Here is a 14,040-nt window from a genome sequence, read left to right as displayed (position 1 = left end):
GGAAAGAGTAAACTGTGGAAGAGCTTCATCTACTTATTGCCTCCTGAGGTAGATTGTTCAGAGCTAAAGGAACACTAGACATGAACCAAATCTCCTGCTGTCCTATATAGCTTTTACAATCTCCTTTTTAATAACCCGAACTGCAGGGTAGTCTGACTATTAGACAAGCCGTTCTTTTGGATTCTCTCTACAATGTGTATAGACATGATAAAAAAACAATTGTCGTTAAAGCTGCCAATGCTGTTTCAAAAGCAGGTGGTTTTAAATGTTTCCTATACAGAGCAAAACACATTTCTCGTGCATTACACACTGCTTAATAGGGAGTGTAAGATTACACTGCTATGTTGTGTATAACGCTGCATTTTAAATAATAGGATATTGTAAGTCGTGTTGGAAATGCGTTTAACGTGAATATGGCAGATGTAACGATATGTGCCGAGCAATTTTCAGAAGCGCTGGAACACAGCCTTGTGTGACAAACTCCGAGCTAAAGTAGTTGAAAATAGAATCTGGAATTTGAGATTATACAGTCTCTGGTCCTAACTGATACATTTTTTTATATATACTGTGCAGTCACTGTGTGGGTAAATTAAAGTTAGGATTTCTGCTGTCCTGTGGGAACACGTATTGTTTACATTGTGCCTTGCGGGTGGCAGGGATGAAGTGCATTCATCGTGCATCTCAGCATTCACACTAGTCAGTAACTTGGATCGGTGTGAATTAAAAACTCAGGTATACAGCTCCATCTCTAAACTGTCTGTTCATATTAATTTCAAAACCAGTTCAGAAAAAGCTGCACTGAGGTCCAGTTATATTCTTCTGCAAATTCAGAGCTTGCCATTCATGCCAGTGGGAGCAGATTTTGGTCCTTCATTGATGTGAGCCTTTCACTCTGGAGGTGTTTCTCATCAGTTATCAGAAAATTCTGGAATGAGAAAACCATGCCAGGTTTGGAAATTCCAGTTATCATGGATAAGCACAGTAGTTCTTGGTATCCTTACAACTACGATCTAGTTGCCTTCATGTTTTAATCAGAACTTGTATTTTGAGATGAACAAAAAAAAGTTTGTATGTATTATAATCTGCCTTAATGAAATAAAATACATTTGAATCTTCAGCATGCCTGTCTATCTTAATTTCACTATCTTCTGCTTGAAGAAAAGATTAATTCCATTTTGATAAGTCAACGGAGTAAACAAGATGAACGTTTATTATCAGCTCATTAAGTTAAGTAAAATATTAACATAAATGCTTATGTAATGTAGTCTTGCAGCAAATTTCTTATTCTTAAAGAGGTGAATTAAAAAAAAATAATTTCAGTGACTCCCATTTCTTCTGAAAAAGCTCTGTCAATTCAACAGGTGACCTTATAGATAATCCAGTAATCAGTGTTTCACCCGCCATTTCATGGACCCATAAACTGCTGCAATTTTACTTACATGACTCTAGCAACTATTAATGTATGTACCTAACTTGTGAAACATCTAGTTATCCCTCTGCTCATAATAGCTCTTTCATACTAATGATTTATTTTCATTTTCTCCAGGATATAGACCTGCGGCTAACTGGATTTGATTTATAAGAGGGGATTCTGCAGTAAATGGCTGCTCTCTTCATATTGCTGCTATGGAAAACAGAATTGTCAATAGGATGTAGTCTGATAAATAGTGCTGAGTGAAGATGCAGCTTCAATAAGTGTGAAATCAATGGAAGATACTTACGGCACGAAAAGCCTTTTGAGATTTTTCTGACAGGCACCTTTTTAGGGAACTCGATCCGTTTCCTTCGCTGGCCCTGTTTTTACACCAGTGGATACAAATCAGATCGCGTCACTGTGGTGACACAACTAATGTGGGACCATGGTCTTGCCAAGATCCATGTGGCTGAACTGTGTATGGAGAGCGATGCTGGTCCGCCTGGTACACACGGGATTGAGTGCCACTTTTGCTTTCTCTATACTTGGATTTTTGCTTCACGCTGCTGCCGCTGTGTCCTCCCAAAAATTGGATGATACCAACCCAGTGGTGACCACCAACTTTGGCAAGATAAGAGGGATTAAGAAGGAACTTAATAATGAAATTTTGGGGCCTGTTATTCAGTTTCTTGGGGTTCCATATGCTGCCCCTCCAACCAGGGAGCGCCGCTTTCAACCTCCTGAGCCTCCGTCTCCCTGGGCAGATATCAAAAATACCACTCAGTTTGCTCCAGTGTGTCCCCAGAACATTATAGAAGGCAGGTTGCCTGAAGTCATGCTTCCCGTGTGGTTTACTAATAACTTGGATGTAGTTTCCACCTATGTACAAGATCAGAATGAAGACTGCCTCTATTTAAATATCTATGTCCCAACCGAGGATGGTGAGTTAATAGCAGGCGAAACAGGGAGATCTTTTTATTTTCCTGCTCTACGTTCTAACAATATTAATTCACGTGTTCTGGTAGCACGGCTTTCTCTGTTTGCATGCCAGTGTCTTACATGTATGCATGCTGCTTTTCTGTGTGTGCATCTGTCCTTGTTTTATGGTTTCCATTGGGTGTTTGTTTGTTTGTTTCTTTCCGTCTACACTCGTTTTTTTTCCCTCCCACAGCACGTGTAATTTTAGGTCAAAGTTGGTGCCTAATTCTCATTGCCACCCACTGACTTCTGGGAGGATGCATCAACATCTTATCCATTGCATGTGCAGGCACAACAAGTTGAGAGTCTTCCGTACCTAATAAAGCAGGTCATATTTAAGTTAGATAGTGGTGTTGCATGCTCCTACTGTCTGTGATGGAGCTCCATGTTATTTTCTAGTCTTCTATTCATTTTTCAGTCAAAAGAATATCCAAGGAATGTGCCAGAAAACCCGGCAAGAAAATTTGTAGAAAAGGAGGTATGTATAAAGTGGACAAAAAACAAAACCAAAACAAGCGGGGGAAAGATCGAAACCTTGCAGAGGAAGAACGAGTAATACAGCTGAAAGAGGCTGATTTGCTGGTGCTGTGAACTGTTAGGGACTGTCTTCTCCAGATGAGGCCAGAAAGGTATTTAAATTGAGGACCGTGTAAAGCAGAGAAGATAACATCTGTAAAGCTTGAGCTCGGTTGCACCTGATCGTCTCTTGCACTATCTCATGCTGATCTTATTGGCAGCCTTTCTCTGTCTTGGCCTGGTGGTTTGGAGGAGTGTTGGGCACTTGTACGTAGATCCAGTGTGGTGTAAGTGGGTGCACAGGAGGTAGCTCATGTGTTGTACATGTGTGCATGGGAGGTAGCTCCTGTACTATTGCTACTGATGTTACTGGCACTGCTCCACAGCTCTATTCCAGTAGTGTAGCTTGGTGGCTGTGATGAATTATAGCAAAGCAGAGCTGAAAACCTGCACTGACTTTCTACGCAATACACCCTGTTTTCTTGGAACAGTGTTAACTTCATGTAAATGTGAAACACTTTGCTTTGTTTACATGCCTCTAAAAGTGAGAGTTGAATTATTTTACTATGTGATTACAGCTCTCTTTGTAAAACTGAAGATCTCTTAGTAGAGGTGTAAGGAGATGTTAAAATATTGTGACGTGGTACTTTGGGAACTTGTCTGCTTTTGGAAGCTTTGGAAACTTGGCTTTTACATTTTGTGTGAGTTAGTGTGGGACAATTTGCAGATTTCATTGTGAACATTTGCAAATTCCCAAAGCAATTGATCTGTGATAATAGCAGGTATGTTTTGGTACTGATTTGAAGCAGGTATTTTGCACTAGTTGAAAGTACTAACATTGTACTGTTTTGCACAAAATTATTTTTATTTATTGTTTTCTTTAAAATAATGTGCTATTTAATAGCTGGACTACATTTGATTCTAGAATACTTTTTAGGTAAACAAAGAGTATTGTGGGTGTACATACATCATTGCCTCTTAGCAGTAATCAGTATTTTTTGTATCAGTTGCTGTATGTCCTTGTTATTCCAGGACAAATCCATTTTTGGAAAATGTCACATCAGGAAAATGTTCAGAGTTGGGCAAAGTTCAGCTCTGTAAACTCTGTATTAGGTTTTTAAGGCTGTATCTAGACATGTAAATGAAGGTGGCATTATTTTCCCAGGTTTTTGCTCTTACAGCTCCTATGGCTAGTTGTAGCTAGTTGTTAATTATTAATTGTTAAGTCATTCAATGAATGCTTTTTTTCCGTGTCTAAATCCACTTTCAGTGACTTAAGGCAATTTGCTTTTAAAGTGTCAGGCTTTGAGACAACTTCTGATGTTTTCTATTAGGGAATTTTCCTCTGTGCTGTAAAAATATTGTTTAAGCTGCATTCCCAATGTTGGAAACCAAATAAGCGGGGCACTGTGAGCAACACCACTTGTTCACACATCATTCAAGTTAGAATAACTGCTGTCATTTATATGCTTTCAATTAATGTGCAGTGCTGCAGCAGTTATTACGCAGTTCATCAGGCGTGTGTAATTAGCTGAGCAACTTTCACTTCCTATCACCCAGACGTTGATTCACAAAGTCATAAATAAAGATGCAGATCTCCAACATTGTTTTCAGAAAGCAACTTTTTCCTGTGAGAGAATATTAAAAGAAATACTTCTATAAAAAGCAGAACAACTGCAAAAATGAAGGGAGGGAGAGCCCAACAGATGAGGAAGTTGTTTATTTTCCTGTGAGCCTGAAGGAGAATAAAGAGAGAGTTATTTGAAATTCAGTAGGTACCTTTCCAGTTAAATTCACTGCACATACAGCAGAATAAAAAGCAGCAGAAACCTACCTTTTCTTCTTGACAAGTGCAGAGAACTCCTGCATACCTGCAGCTGGCAGCTGGCATAGCTGTAGTAACCTCTGTTCCCTGCATAACTCACATTCTACTCACCTAAGATTATCCTTGGCTTGTACTGCCCCTACAGCTAGTAATAAAAGGAATTGTGTTATAGAATGAAGATGCAATAGAGTCACAGCTTCTTAGCAGTAGCAGCAGCTTAGAAATAGCATTGGATTTGAATGAGAGAGAAGAAAGGCCCTGTATTCCTTTTTGCTGGATATTTATGTTGCAGTCATTTCATTACATTTAGTGATGAAAATTACTGAAAATAGAAAGCACAGAAATGAGAGGCAGACTTACACACCACCTTTTCAATCAGTGAAGGATATATAAATTCAACAGAACTAACAACTATGTCCTATTGTTTCTAATGTTTGATTCTTTCTTACTACACAAAATATATTGAATTAGGTAAATAAGTATCTATACTTAATTGTCAGCTGAGGGATATGGGAGGCTTCAAAATTTTGAAGAAGAGGGAGTAATCTGATGAAGACAGATGCTGAAATGAAAGGATTGCTGTTCATGAGTGATGCCAGAGATTGTAATGGGCTTTGTAACCATTTACTGGTGTCGGTGGGATTTTGATGTGCACACAGCAGAGGCTACAAACTGGAGGCTGGAGCTGAGTGAAAAGAAATAAGATGATACAGCTCAGCTTTTGCTAAATATGGATGCCTATATTTTACTATACTTCATCTTCAATTTACTGATTCAATACATAGAGATAGATGATCTGCTTTCATCTTTTTGCTTAAGGTACATGATGGTCAGAGGTTATGATTCTGTTTTGGGTATTGATGCAAGCAGAAATGCCTCTGCTTGCTAGGGTTGGTTTTAGAAAATCTTTGCAAAGGCATCTGATTAATTTTGTGTTGTATTCTTAGAGACCAGGCTCCACAGTTCTATCTTTTACTAGAATCTATGTTATATTGTAGATAACAGCATTTTACTGACTGATATTAGTTCTGTTGTTGATTATGTGGTATTTTCTGAGTTTTCTGAACAAACATTTGCATCTTTGCTAGGAAATACTTCAATAGTTTTGTAGTCTATTTGGTATTTCCGATGTCTATTTTATTCTCTAGTCAAAGCATGGAAATTTTCCTTGGCATCCAGAATGACAGGGTAACTTCTTATTTCTTAGGAGGACTGTACATCCTGCTTTAGCTACATGCTTGTGTTTTTAAAGTACTGTATATCCATTTCTCTGCGCTGGAAGAGTTTGCACCATGCATTTTCTACTTTAATGACAACTATATAAAGGAAGTTTGAAAATCATCTCTAATATGACCACCAAAAGAAAGCACAGGTATTGTGTGTTGTGCACTGGTGATGATAGTGTGCTCTTTGCCATGAAGCTGTACCAAAGCCTTCGTGTTGCTTGCAGATACCTGAGTGTGAAAATGTGGGAATGTACTTTTTGTAGGGAATATGTTATATTCTCAGTGTCACAGAACTAAGCACATGGAGTTTTGGATACATTAGTATTGTAGAAGAAACGGGAGCAGAATAAGGAAAGAAATCACTTGATCCTTACTTTTATGTTCAGGAATTATCAGTGGCTAAGAAACCGCCCAACATCAGTGGCTTCTTCACATGTGGATTCTGTTTCTTCTTCTAGTAGCTGCAGTGAATAAATTTTAAATGCAAAGAATCATGATCTGAACTATCTCATTTGAGAGTGTAGGATTAGACAGCTCTATTAATATTTATGCCTCCTAACGGGCTACTTGATTTTCAGAGCAAAGCTCCCAACACCATGCTTTGTGGGTTATGGCTGTGGTTACTATGGACACATAGCAACATACATAAAAAATATATTATTGGAAATGAAACACAACTCACAGAACTATAAGCTCACACTGCCTTGATCATTGATTGTTTTCAATAGAGAACAGGTTTCATCAGTTGCAATTCATAAATGACACTGATAACTTTAAGGCTTTTAAGCTTAGCAATATGAAATATTTTTTACAAATTTAAGCAGAAATGAAAAGAACCCAATTTAGCTTGTTACTCTGTGTTCCTATTGGGTGTTTGTTCCAATAGTCTGTTTAACTATCCTAGAGCTGTTTGCTTACCATCCAATTTTGGGAAAAAGGAATTAATCACAGAATCTTAGGGGTTGGAAGGGACCTCGAAAGATCATCTAGTCCAAACCCCTTCCAGAGCAGGATCAGCTAGAGCACATCACACAGGAACATGTCCAGGCAGGTTTTGAATGTGTCCAGAGAAGGAGACTCCACAACTCTGGGCAGCCTGTTCCAATGCTCTGTCACTCTCACAGTAAAGAATTTTTTTCTGATGTTTACATGTTTACTGCAATATGTGCAGTTCCTATGGACTACATTGAATTAACTTCTTTCTGTATAAGTGTTTCAGCTCTGAAATCAACCAGAAAAGGACAGCCTAAGACCTGTTAAAATGTGTGTTTCCACTGGCAAAATTTGTCAATTGTTTAGCAGATTTTTTTCTAAATATCTAATGTAGAAAATAGTATCAAAATCATGTACTTGTCAATGGTATATTGTAAAAAAAAATATAAATTAAATATTATTTTTTCATGGCCATATAAATGCAAAGTAGGAAATTCAAGGTGTGAACCTCCATCAGTGTAGACTGAGGTACACCAAAGTACATTGTGGGTTAAGAACATGCATTTGCAGACCATTACTAGGGCTCTCAGTCACTTGAGAGTGAGTGACAAAGCCCACAGAGCTACCTGAGTGTGTATTTTGGTGTATGTCAACCAATACAAAGGCTGTATATCTTCATTTGGCCAATCTGAAACTTCATCATGAAGTGTTTGCCTGTCACCTCTGTGTCAGTAGTTGCCTCTACCTATTTGAAGTTTTGCCCATTCACCCTCACTGGCTCCTGGCTGAAGAGACCCCACTCTTCCTCATGCTGGCCTCATGAGGCCAAAACTCATTCCTGCAGCCTGTGCAGACACAAATGTAGTGTGTAGTCCTGAACTCCAGTGCTATGCAGGAAGACACCAAGGTTGTTCTATTTTGCTATTCCTTTTTGAAGGGCTGTATACCTGTTTTTCATTCCTCAGATACCACACCAGCATTTCCTATTGTACTAGAAATACAAGGAAGAGGATAATGAAGCAAACATTGTCTTGTACAAACCTTTTCATCTCTTCACAATCTAAAGCTGTTAGTGTCAGTTAGTAGCATTTTTCAAAGATGTGCACTAGCTTTATGTCATATTTGAAATAAAATGCTTAAACTCTGATGTATTTTCTACAGTCCTCTTTCTGGGTGAGCCAATTCTTGACAATAGAAGATTTTGCAGGCTGCATCTTAAGACTGCAGTCATCTTTAATGCCATCAACACTGGTCACAGTCTTCTGTAAATGTCTGGCTGTTCAGGCTCTGAGCTCTTGCTGACCACACAGTCGTGGTTCTGTCATTGCTTTGTTCATATACCTTGACAGTGCTTATAGCTCTAACAGGTTTTAAGTTCTGATCTAATTCCATTCCTTGTCCATTATTTTACTGCTTGCTTTTCATTTTCTACATCCTCCCACACTCAGGCTCTAAAATAGAGTTAACCCTGATAACACTAAGTCGGATAAAACTGGCTTGTGTTTCTTCCCCTGGCCTTCCTTGGGTTGGACCAGTTGTACTCAGAGACTGTGACACAGTTTTCCTTTCAAGCTGCTATTTTTTAATTTATCATTTAAAGCTAGAATGGACAAATATTATATAAAATAGTTACACAAGTATATTTGTACATTTTCAGGAGGAGCACTTGAGTCCCTAATGTGTCTTTTGGATAGCTCTTATTTTCATCTGGATTTTTATTTTTTTTTCTTGTATTGCATTATTATTCCTTTGCTCTTCTCTGTGTTCGTACTCTTAATGTCTTTGTTTCCTTATAATACATATGGATACAAATATTTTTAGTGTTCTTTGCATATTGTTTGAAGCTTGAAACATGATGCTTATATGTGTCAAACCATGCTTACCAATCATCTCAATTACAATGTTAATAATCTGCTTATAACTTGAATATTGCTTCAGTATAATTCCATTTTTTTTCTAATTCTTGTCACTTATAATTCTGTAGCCCTCTTCAGGTTTACTTACTTTACGTTGTCAGATTTACATGTCTTCTCTACTTTGATATGTATAGTATTATTAATTATACTCTGCATTCCAAACCCAAGTACTTTAAAGAGCTTAACATAAATGGGATTTGTTTTTGGGATATCTTCTGTTTTAATATTAATATCTCTTATTTCACTTTCTCATGCTTGTAATAATGAAGGTTTATCCTGAAAAGAGGAGCAGTGAACAATACCAGGCTAAGGGAAGTGGGACAAAGCTGACTTTAAGCCATATTTGCACCTACCTCCTACCACATTGCTAAGCCCAGAGTGGGCTCTTACCTGAGTCAGAGAGACTGCAGAGATTCCCAGACATGTGAGAATGGCACCATGGAGGTGCTGCAGCTGACTTTCCTTCTAGAGTTTTGCCCAACATGTTTTGAAACACCTCAGCAGCAACAGTAAATCATGTTGCTAATTCCTCTGCTGTGGGAATTCTTTTAATATCCCTTTATGCTCTCTGAGCAGTGATCAGAATCTGCCCTGGTAGAGTTTTCTATAGGCTTTTTACTGCGGGTGGCTTTTGCCTTTCCTGTTCATAATAATGGTACAGTAAAGTAAATTTAGTCTTAGGGATTTGTTGGAAAAGAAGGAAAATTACCTGGTTGAAGAATTTCTGGTTCTTTAGCTGCTAAAGCTCTGGAAGAGGTACTGTACTAAAATACCATTGTCTTGTCAAAGGTCTGTCCACCAAGGGGGACAGAAGGGGAATCAATCTTCTGCAGGGTTTCTGTGTTAGCAGGGGTGTAGTCAGTAGATTGCACTGAAAAGACACGTTTGGGGAGAAGATGATAGCCAGGATGGCTGGTGTGCTCTGCAGGAGCTGTGCTGAGTGCTGTGGCCTCAAGGAAGGCTCAGAGCCCTGCAGGGACTCCTTTGCACACACCTTTTCCCAAATATTTATGGTGGTCCAGGGTCTGTCCCTTTAGGTTGCAGAGGAATCTGAATGCAGTTTGTGCTGTTGCAGGAGCTACTCACATCTTCTTTCTTACAATTCAGTGTCTTGAGAGGTGGTTATTTCTCACATAGGGTTTTTAAGCTTGGATTATATTAATGTCAGTGGTTTTGGATCAGGCCTTGCAGAGGCAAAGTATTGAGGTCTCTCAATTGAGGTCTCTCAAAGTATTGAGGATTTAATATTTGTTTAAATAATTTTTATCTTTATATTATTTTATAATATATGAAAAAATCATGTAGTATGTATAGAGATATAATCCAGTAAGGTAAAATCTTTAGAAGAGATACAGTCAGTCATTATTTGTATTTGTTTTCTGGAAAGCTTCCATTTGTTAAATTTCACCCTTTTTGTAAAGGCCTTCTTTAATTATTAGTTGAAAATCAGGTATTTATGTAATTATTGTAATTATATCTACACATCTAGTGTACTTGCAATTATTTCATTAAAAAATGTAATCATTATGCAATTATAGGGGAAAATGACATTCTTGTAATATGTTGCAGAAGCCCTCATTAAATGGTGGCATAAATGAATTGGAAGTGATTTTGAAGTTTTGAATATTATTTTATCAGAAATATCAGAAGTGATTCATCCACACTATGAACGGGCAGTGAAACCCCATCAAAATTATTTTGAGCAAAGATTTCACAGAGGAGATGTCTCTATTGCTTTTCTGCCTTTACTCTCTGTTCTCTATATTCTTACACCTAAAAACTGTCTGCAGCTTTTTAATGGAGTCGTGCATTGTGTAAGGAGAAGATTGCAGCTCTTGATGAATCTTTCCGGAAGGCTCAGCCCAGGGATAGGGTCTATGTGCAAGCACAGTCTGCACTTCAGCATCTTTCTTCTCTACAGAGGGAAAACCTTATCCAACAGTTGGTTCAAGGTGATGAAAAGCTCCACTTAATGTAGGGAGGTTTCCATTATGTGCTGAGTTTGTATGGTCTGCATGTATGTTGGAATGTCCAAATAGTGTGACTCCAAGTATTGAGGGAAAAAGGAAAATAATTCCTCTTGTGATGCCTCAAGCACAGGAGATGGACTAAGCAGTGTGGTTATAGAGGATTCCTATGGAGCATCTTACTTTCTCTCCTCCAGAGTGGGTGAGGAATGTCAGGCAGGGATAACATACGCCAGAATCTCCTAAAACCTTAGGATCACAGATTTCTCATCCACTTTCATATCAGCCTTCTGTAGTGTACAGATGATCTCTCTTCTCTCCCTTCTTAATTAGAAAAGTCATTGCAAATGGCAGTAAGGCATATACAATTTTTAAGCTTATTTTATCATTCTGTGGTTTTAAAACCTAATGTGGTGTATTCTGCAGTGATGGGTGTATTGCAGCCTCCCTGTGGCATGACTGGCAACCAGGCAGACACCCTTACCATGAAAGCTGCCTCAGCTTTGCTTCTAAAGACAGCACCCTGCTGCTGGGCTGCAGATCTGGGCAGCCTGGGTACAAACCAGCTGGAGGACCTCCCATCTCCGGCACTGGCTGCTCACCTCCCTCATCTGGGGCTCCTCCTACAGCCTTTGCTCCCAGTTTCATTGGGGAATGACTCATGCACCTTCTTCCCAGTTACTTCAAATGCATTTCAGGCAGGTTAGAGAAACCTCCTGCTTAATTCACTTCATTCACATCAGCTCAAGCCTGTTTAAGGAGGGCTTTGCAGGATCTACTCTAATGCAGAATTTTCATGTCCCACAAAAGGATGAGAAGAAAGTTCCAAGAAGAGCCTGGAGGTAGCAATAATGTCTTGCTGTGCCCCAAGCTGAAGAAAGGTTATCCATCTGTGGCCTGGAGAAGAGGTCCCTGCTTCTACCATCTTGTGTCAAGGGTCCTTGCTGAGGCAGCCAATACCAGGACTGATTTGCTCATACAGTTGTGGTGGTTTTCTAAGAAGCTGCTGCCCTTTAATAAGAAGCTCAGCACAACTGTTGTTGTCAAGCTTCCTCCCAGTGCCCTGCAGGGTTTGTTTTAGTTCCCACCAACAAAACTCTTTGCTTTTCAGTGTTTAATGTTAGTATTAATGTAGTGAAGAGACAAACAACAAACCATTCACCAGCTGGATCTAGCTGAACCAGTGGGAATTCAGTCTTTGAGAATCCTCATTCCCAAAGCAATAGTTTTAACGAGATGGACCCAGTGTGAGGGAATATGAGACATCCATTTATCTATGTATACCTGTATACATACACAGTCTTAAGCAGATTTGAAAGCTCAAAGGCAAGCTAGTACAGTTTGCCTTGATTGCAAAATTGATATTGATTCATATAGTTTCATATTTATTTTAAAGTGCCAAAAAGAACTTAGAGGTGTTTTTTTAAAAGCTGAACTTAGTTGCTGAAGGCCAGATCTAAGATACTTACATGAACCAAATGGATATTATGGAATATTTTGCACAATCACTTGCTCTGTGACTGCTTTTATTAATGATAGTGCTCCATGATAGGGATAGCACTTTGGAACCCTGAAATATTGCTGTATATGGTTGTTGTAGAGAGAGGTTCACTGTGGGAAATTTCACAAGAAATAATCAATGTAGATTTTAAAATCTTAGTCCTTTCCCTTTTTCTCGATGGTGTTAAACTCCAGTGAAGTGCCCCTCTGCATCAGTTACCTGCTGTGCTTTGTAGAATGGGAAAGAGAATTGAATTTGTTTTCTATATTTCTCATTCATTTGTTAATGATAAATGGATTACTTTTGCTGGAAACAATAACTTTTGAAACAAAAAAAAATTGCTATACTCAGGTGCCAAAGCACCTGCAGTCTCTTCTATATGAAGTTTCCATAGATGAAGTCCCACATAAAGGAAGAAACAAAAAAATGCGTTAATTGTCTTTACTTCAAAGAGACATGAAGCCCTTGATTAACTGGCAATTATTCTTGCAGTGTGGCAGTTGCAAATCTTTAAGTATCAGAGGGATTACCTGGCCAAGAGCACATGATGATACGAGATCATGGGAAATGGGTGCTTGAGTTTTACAGAGACATGGATGACTGCTGAATAGGTCACAGTCAGTCTCCTCTCTGTCCTGAATCTGGGCCTGTTAGCAGAAGTCCCTTGCACCCCTTTCTGTGTGCATTATGTTCTGTGTCCATCACGTGTGAAAGAGAACATTGCCCCTTGAACTGTGAAACAGTTGGGTGTTTTTGAGAAGCTGTTGGTGTTTCTGTTCCTGACATCTTTGAAACGTGGCTGCCAAACTCTGGTTGTGCATGAGAGTGATTTTACCTTGCAGGGGGAAGCTGGGAGGCAGGAGATGAGCTGAAAGAGCAGGAAGGGGATTTGGGAGCAAAGGCAGCTCCTGACTCCCAGGTAGAAGCAGGTGGACACTGCCAGGCAACATGCAAGCCAAGCATAGAAATAGGATTAAAAGGCTCTTTCCCCTTAGGCAAAATAAGACCAAGAAGAAGGCAGTGCACAATTCCACCCTGAAGTTTTAAGTGGCAGAAACTATTTTTCTCTCCAGACTTTGCTAACATATATTAATTGTTCTTTTTCTGCCCGGAGTTTTGACATCCTCACCTACAAGCTAGTTTGGCTGAGCATCAGCACAACACATAAGCAGCAGTCAAACGAGAGAGGAAGAAACAAATGATGTACCAGAAATGCTCCACATCTCCTTTCATGCTTGACATGTGCAAATGGTCTGGCTGTCACACCTTGTCCCATACCTGGACATGTCACAAAATAGGTTTAACCTGAGGCAGAGCCAAAGCTCACCATTAATATTGCTTGATTAAAAATAGATAAACTCTGCAATATGTCTGAAGTCTCCCACTTCCTTAAAGAAATACAGTGGTTTCTTTTGAATTTTAAGTGACTTTGTATTAAAATTCTGTGTGAGTGGTTATCTGGCTCAATGAATACTGTTGTTATTATTAGCAATTTTGGGTGTTAACCTCTTCACTGCTGTAGTCTCTAAGGGCAGCGTGCCATTGTACCAGCACTCAGGAACTAGAAAGGTTAAGAAGCCATTGAAACACATTCAGAAAATGTCATAATTTTCAGGCTGATGAAGTGCTAGCCTGGAAGAGAACAAAGAAACGATAATAATAATTACATTTACTTTATGCTTGCAAAAAAGACAGTTTGAAGGAGAGAGGGCCATAGGCAGCAGCTCATTTTTGGTTCTGCCCCCATTAGTTATGTCACATTCC

The 14,040-nt window shown here is 39.0% G+C and overlaps 1 protein-coding gene across 7 annotated transcripts in view; it reads left to right on the top strand.

The window, feature by feature from the left end:
* Positions 1-1,624: 1,624 nt before the first annotated feature.
* The window catches only part of NLGN1 (neuroligin 1), a 293,532-nt gene continuing 281,116 nt past the window's right edge, over positions 1,625-14,040 (top strand). For 3 of the 7 annotated variants that reach the window (XM_010004171.1, XM_010004169.1, XM_010004168.1), the window contains exons 1-2: positions 1,860-2,355; positions 2,811-2,870. In XM_010004171.1, coding sequence (XP_010002473.1) covers positions 1,860-2,355; positions 2,811-2,870 — 556 coding nt within the window. Of the gene's footprint in view, positions 1,677-1,859; positions 2,356-2,810; positions 2,871-14,040 lie in introns of those variants that run through there. The other 4 variants (XM_010004173.1, XM_010004172.1, XM_010004170.1 and 1 more) reach the window with 2 other exon arrangements.

The sequence above is a fragment of the Chaetura pelagica genome, unplaced genomic scaffold (genome assembly GCF_000747805.2).
Source record: "Chaetura pelagica isolate M959 unplaced genomic scaffold, ChaPel_1.0 scaffold648, whole genome shotgun sequence".
Lineage (NCBI taxonomy): Eukaryota > Metazoa > Chordata > Aves > Apodiformes > Apodidae > Chaetura > Chaetura pelagica.
The sequence above is the reverse complement of the archived record's forward strand: the minus strand, read 5'-3'. Positions and strand labels throughout refer to the sequence as shown.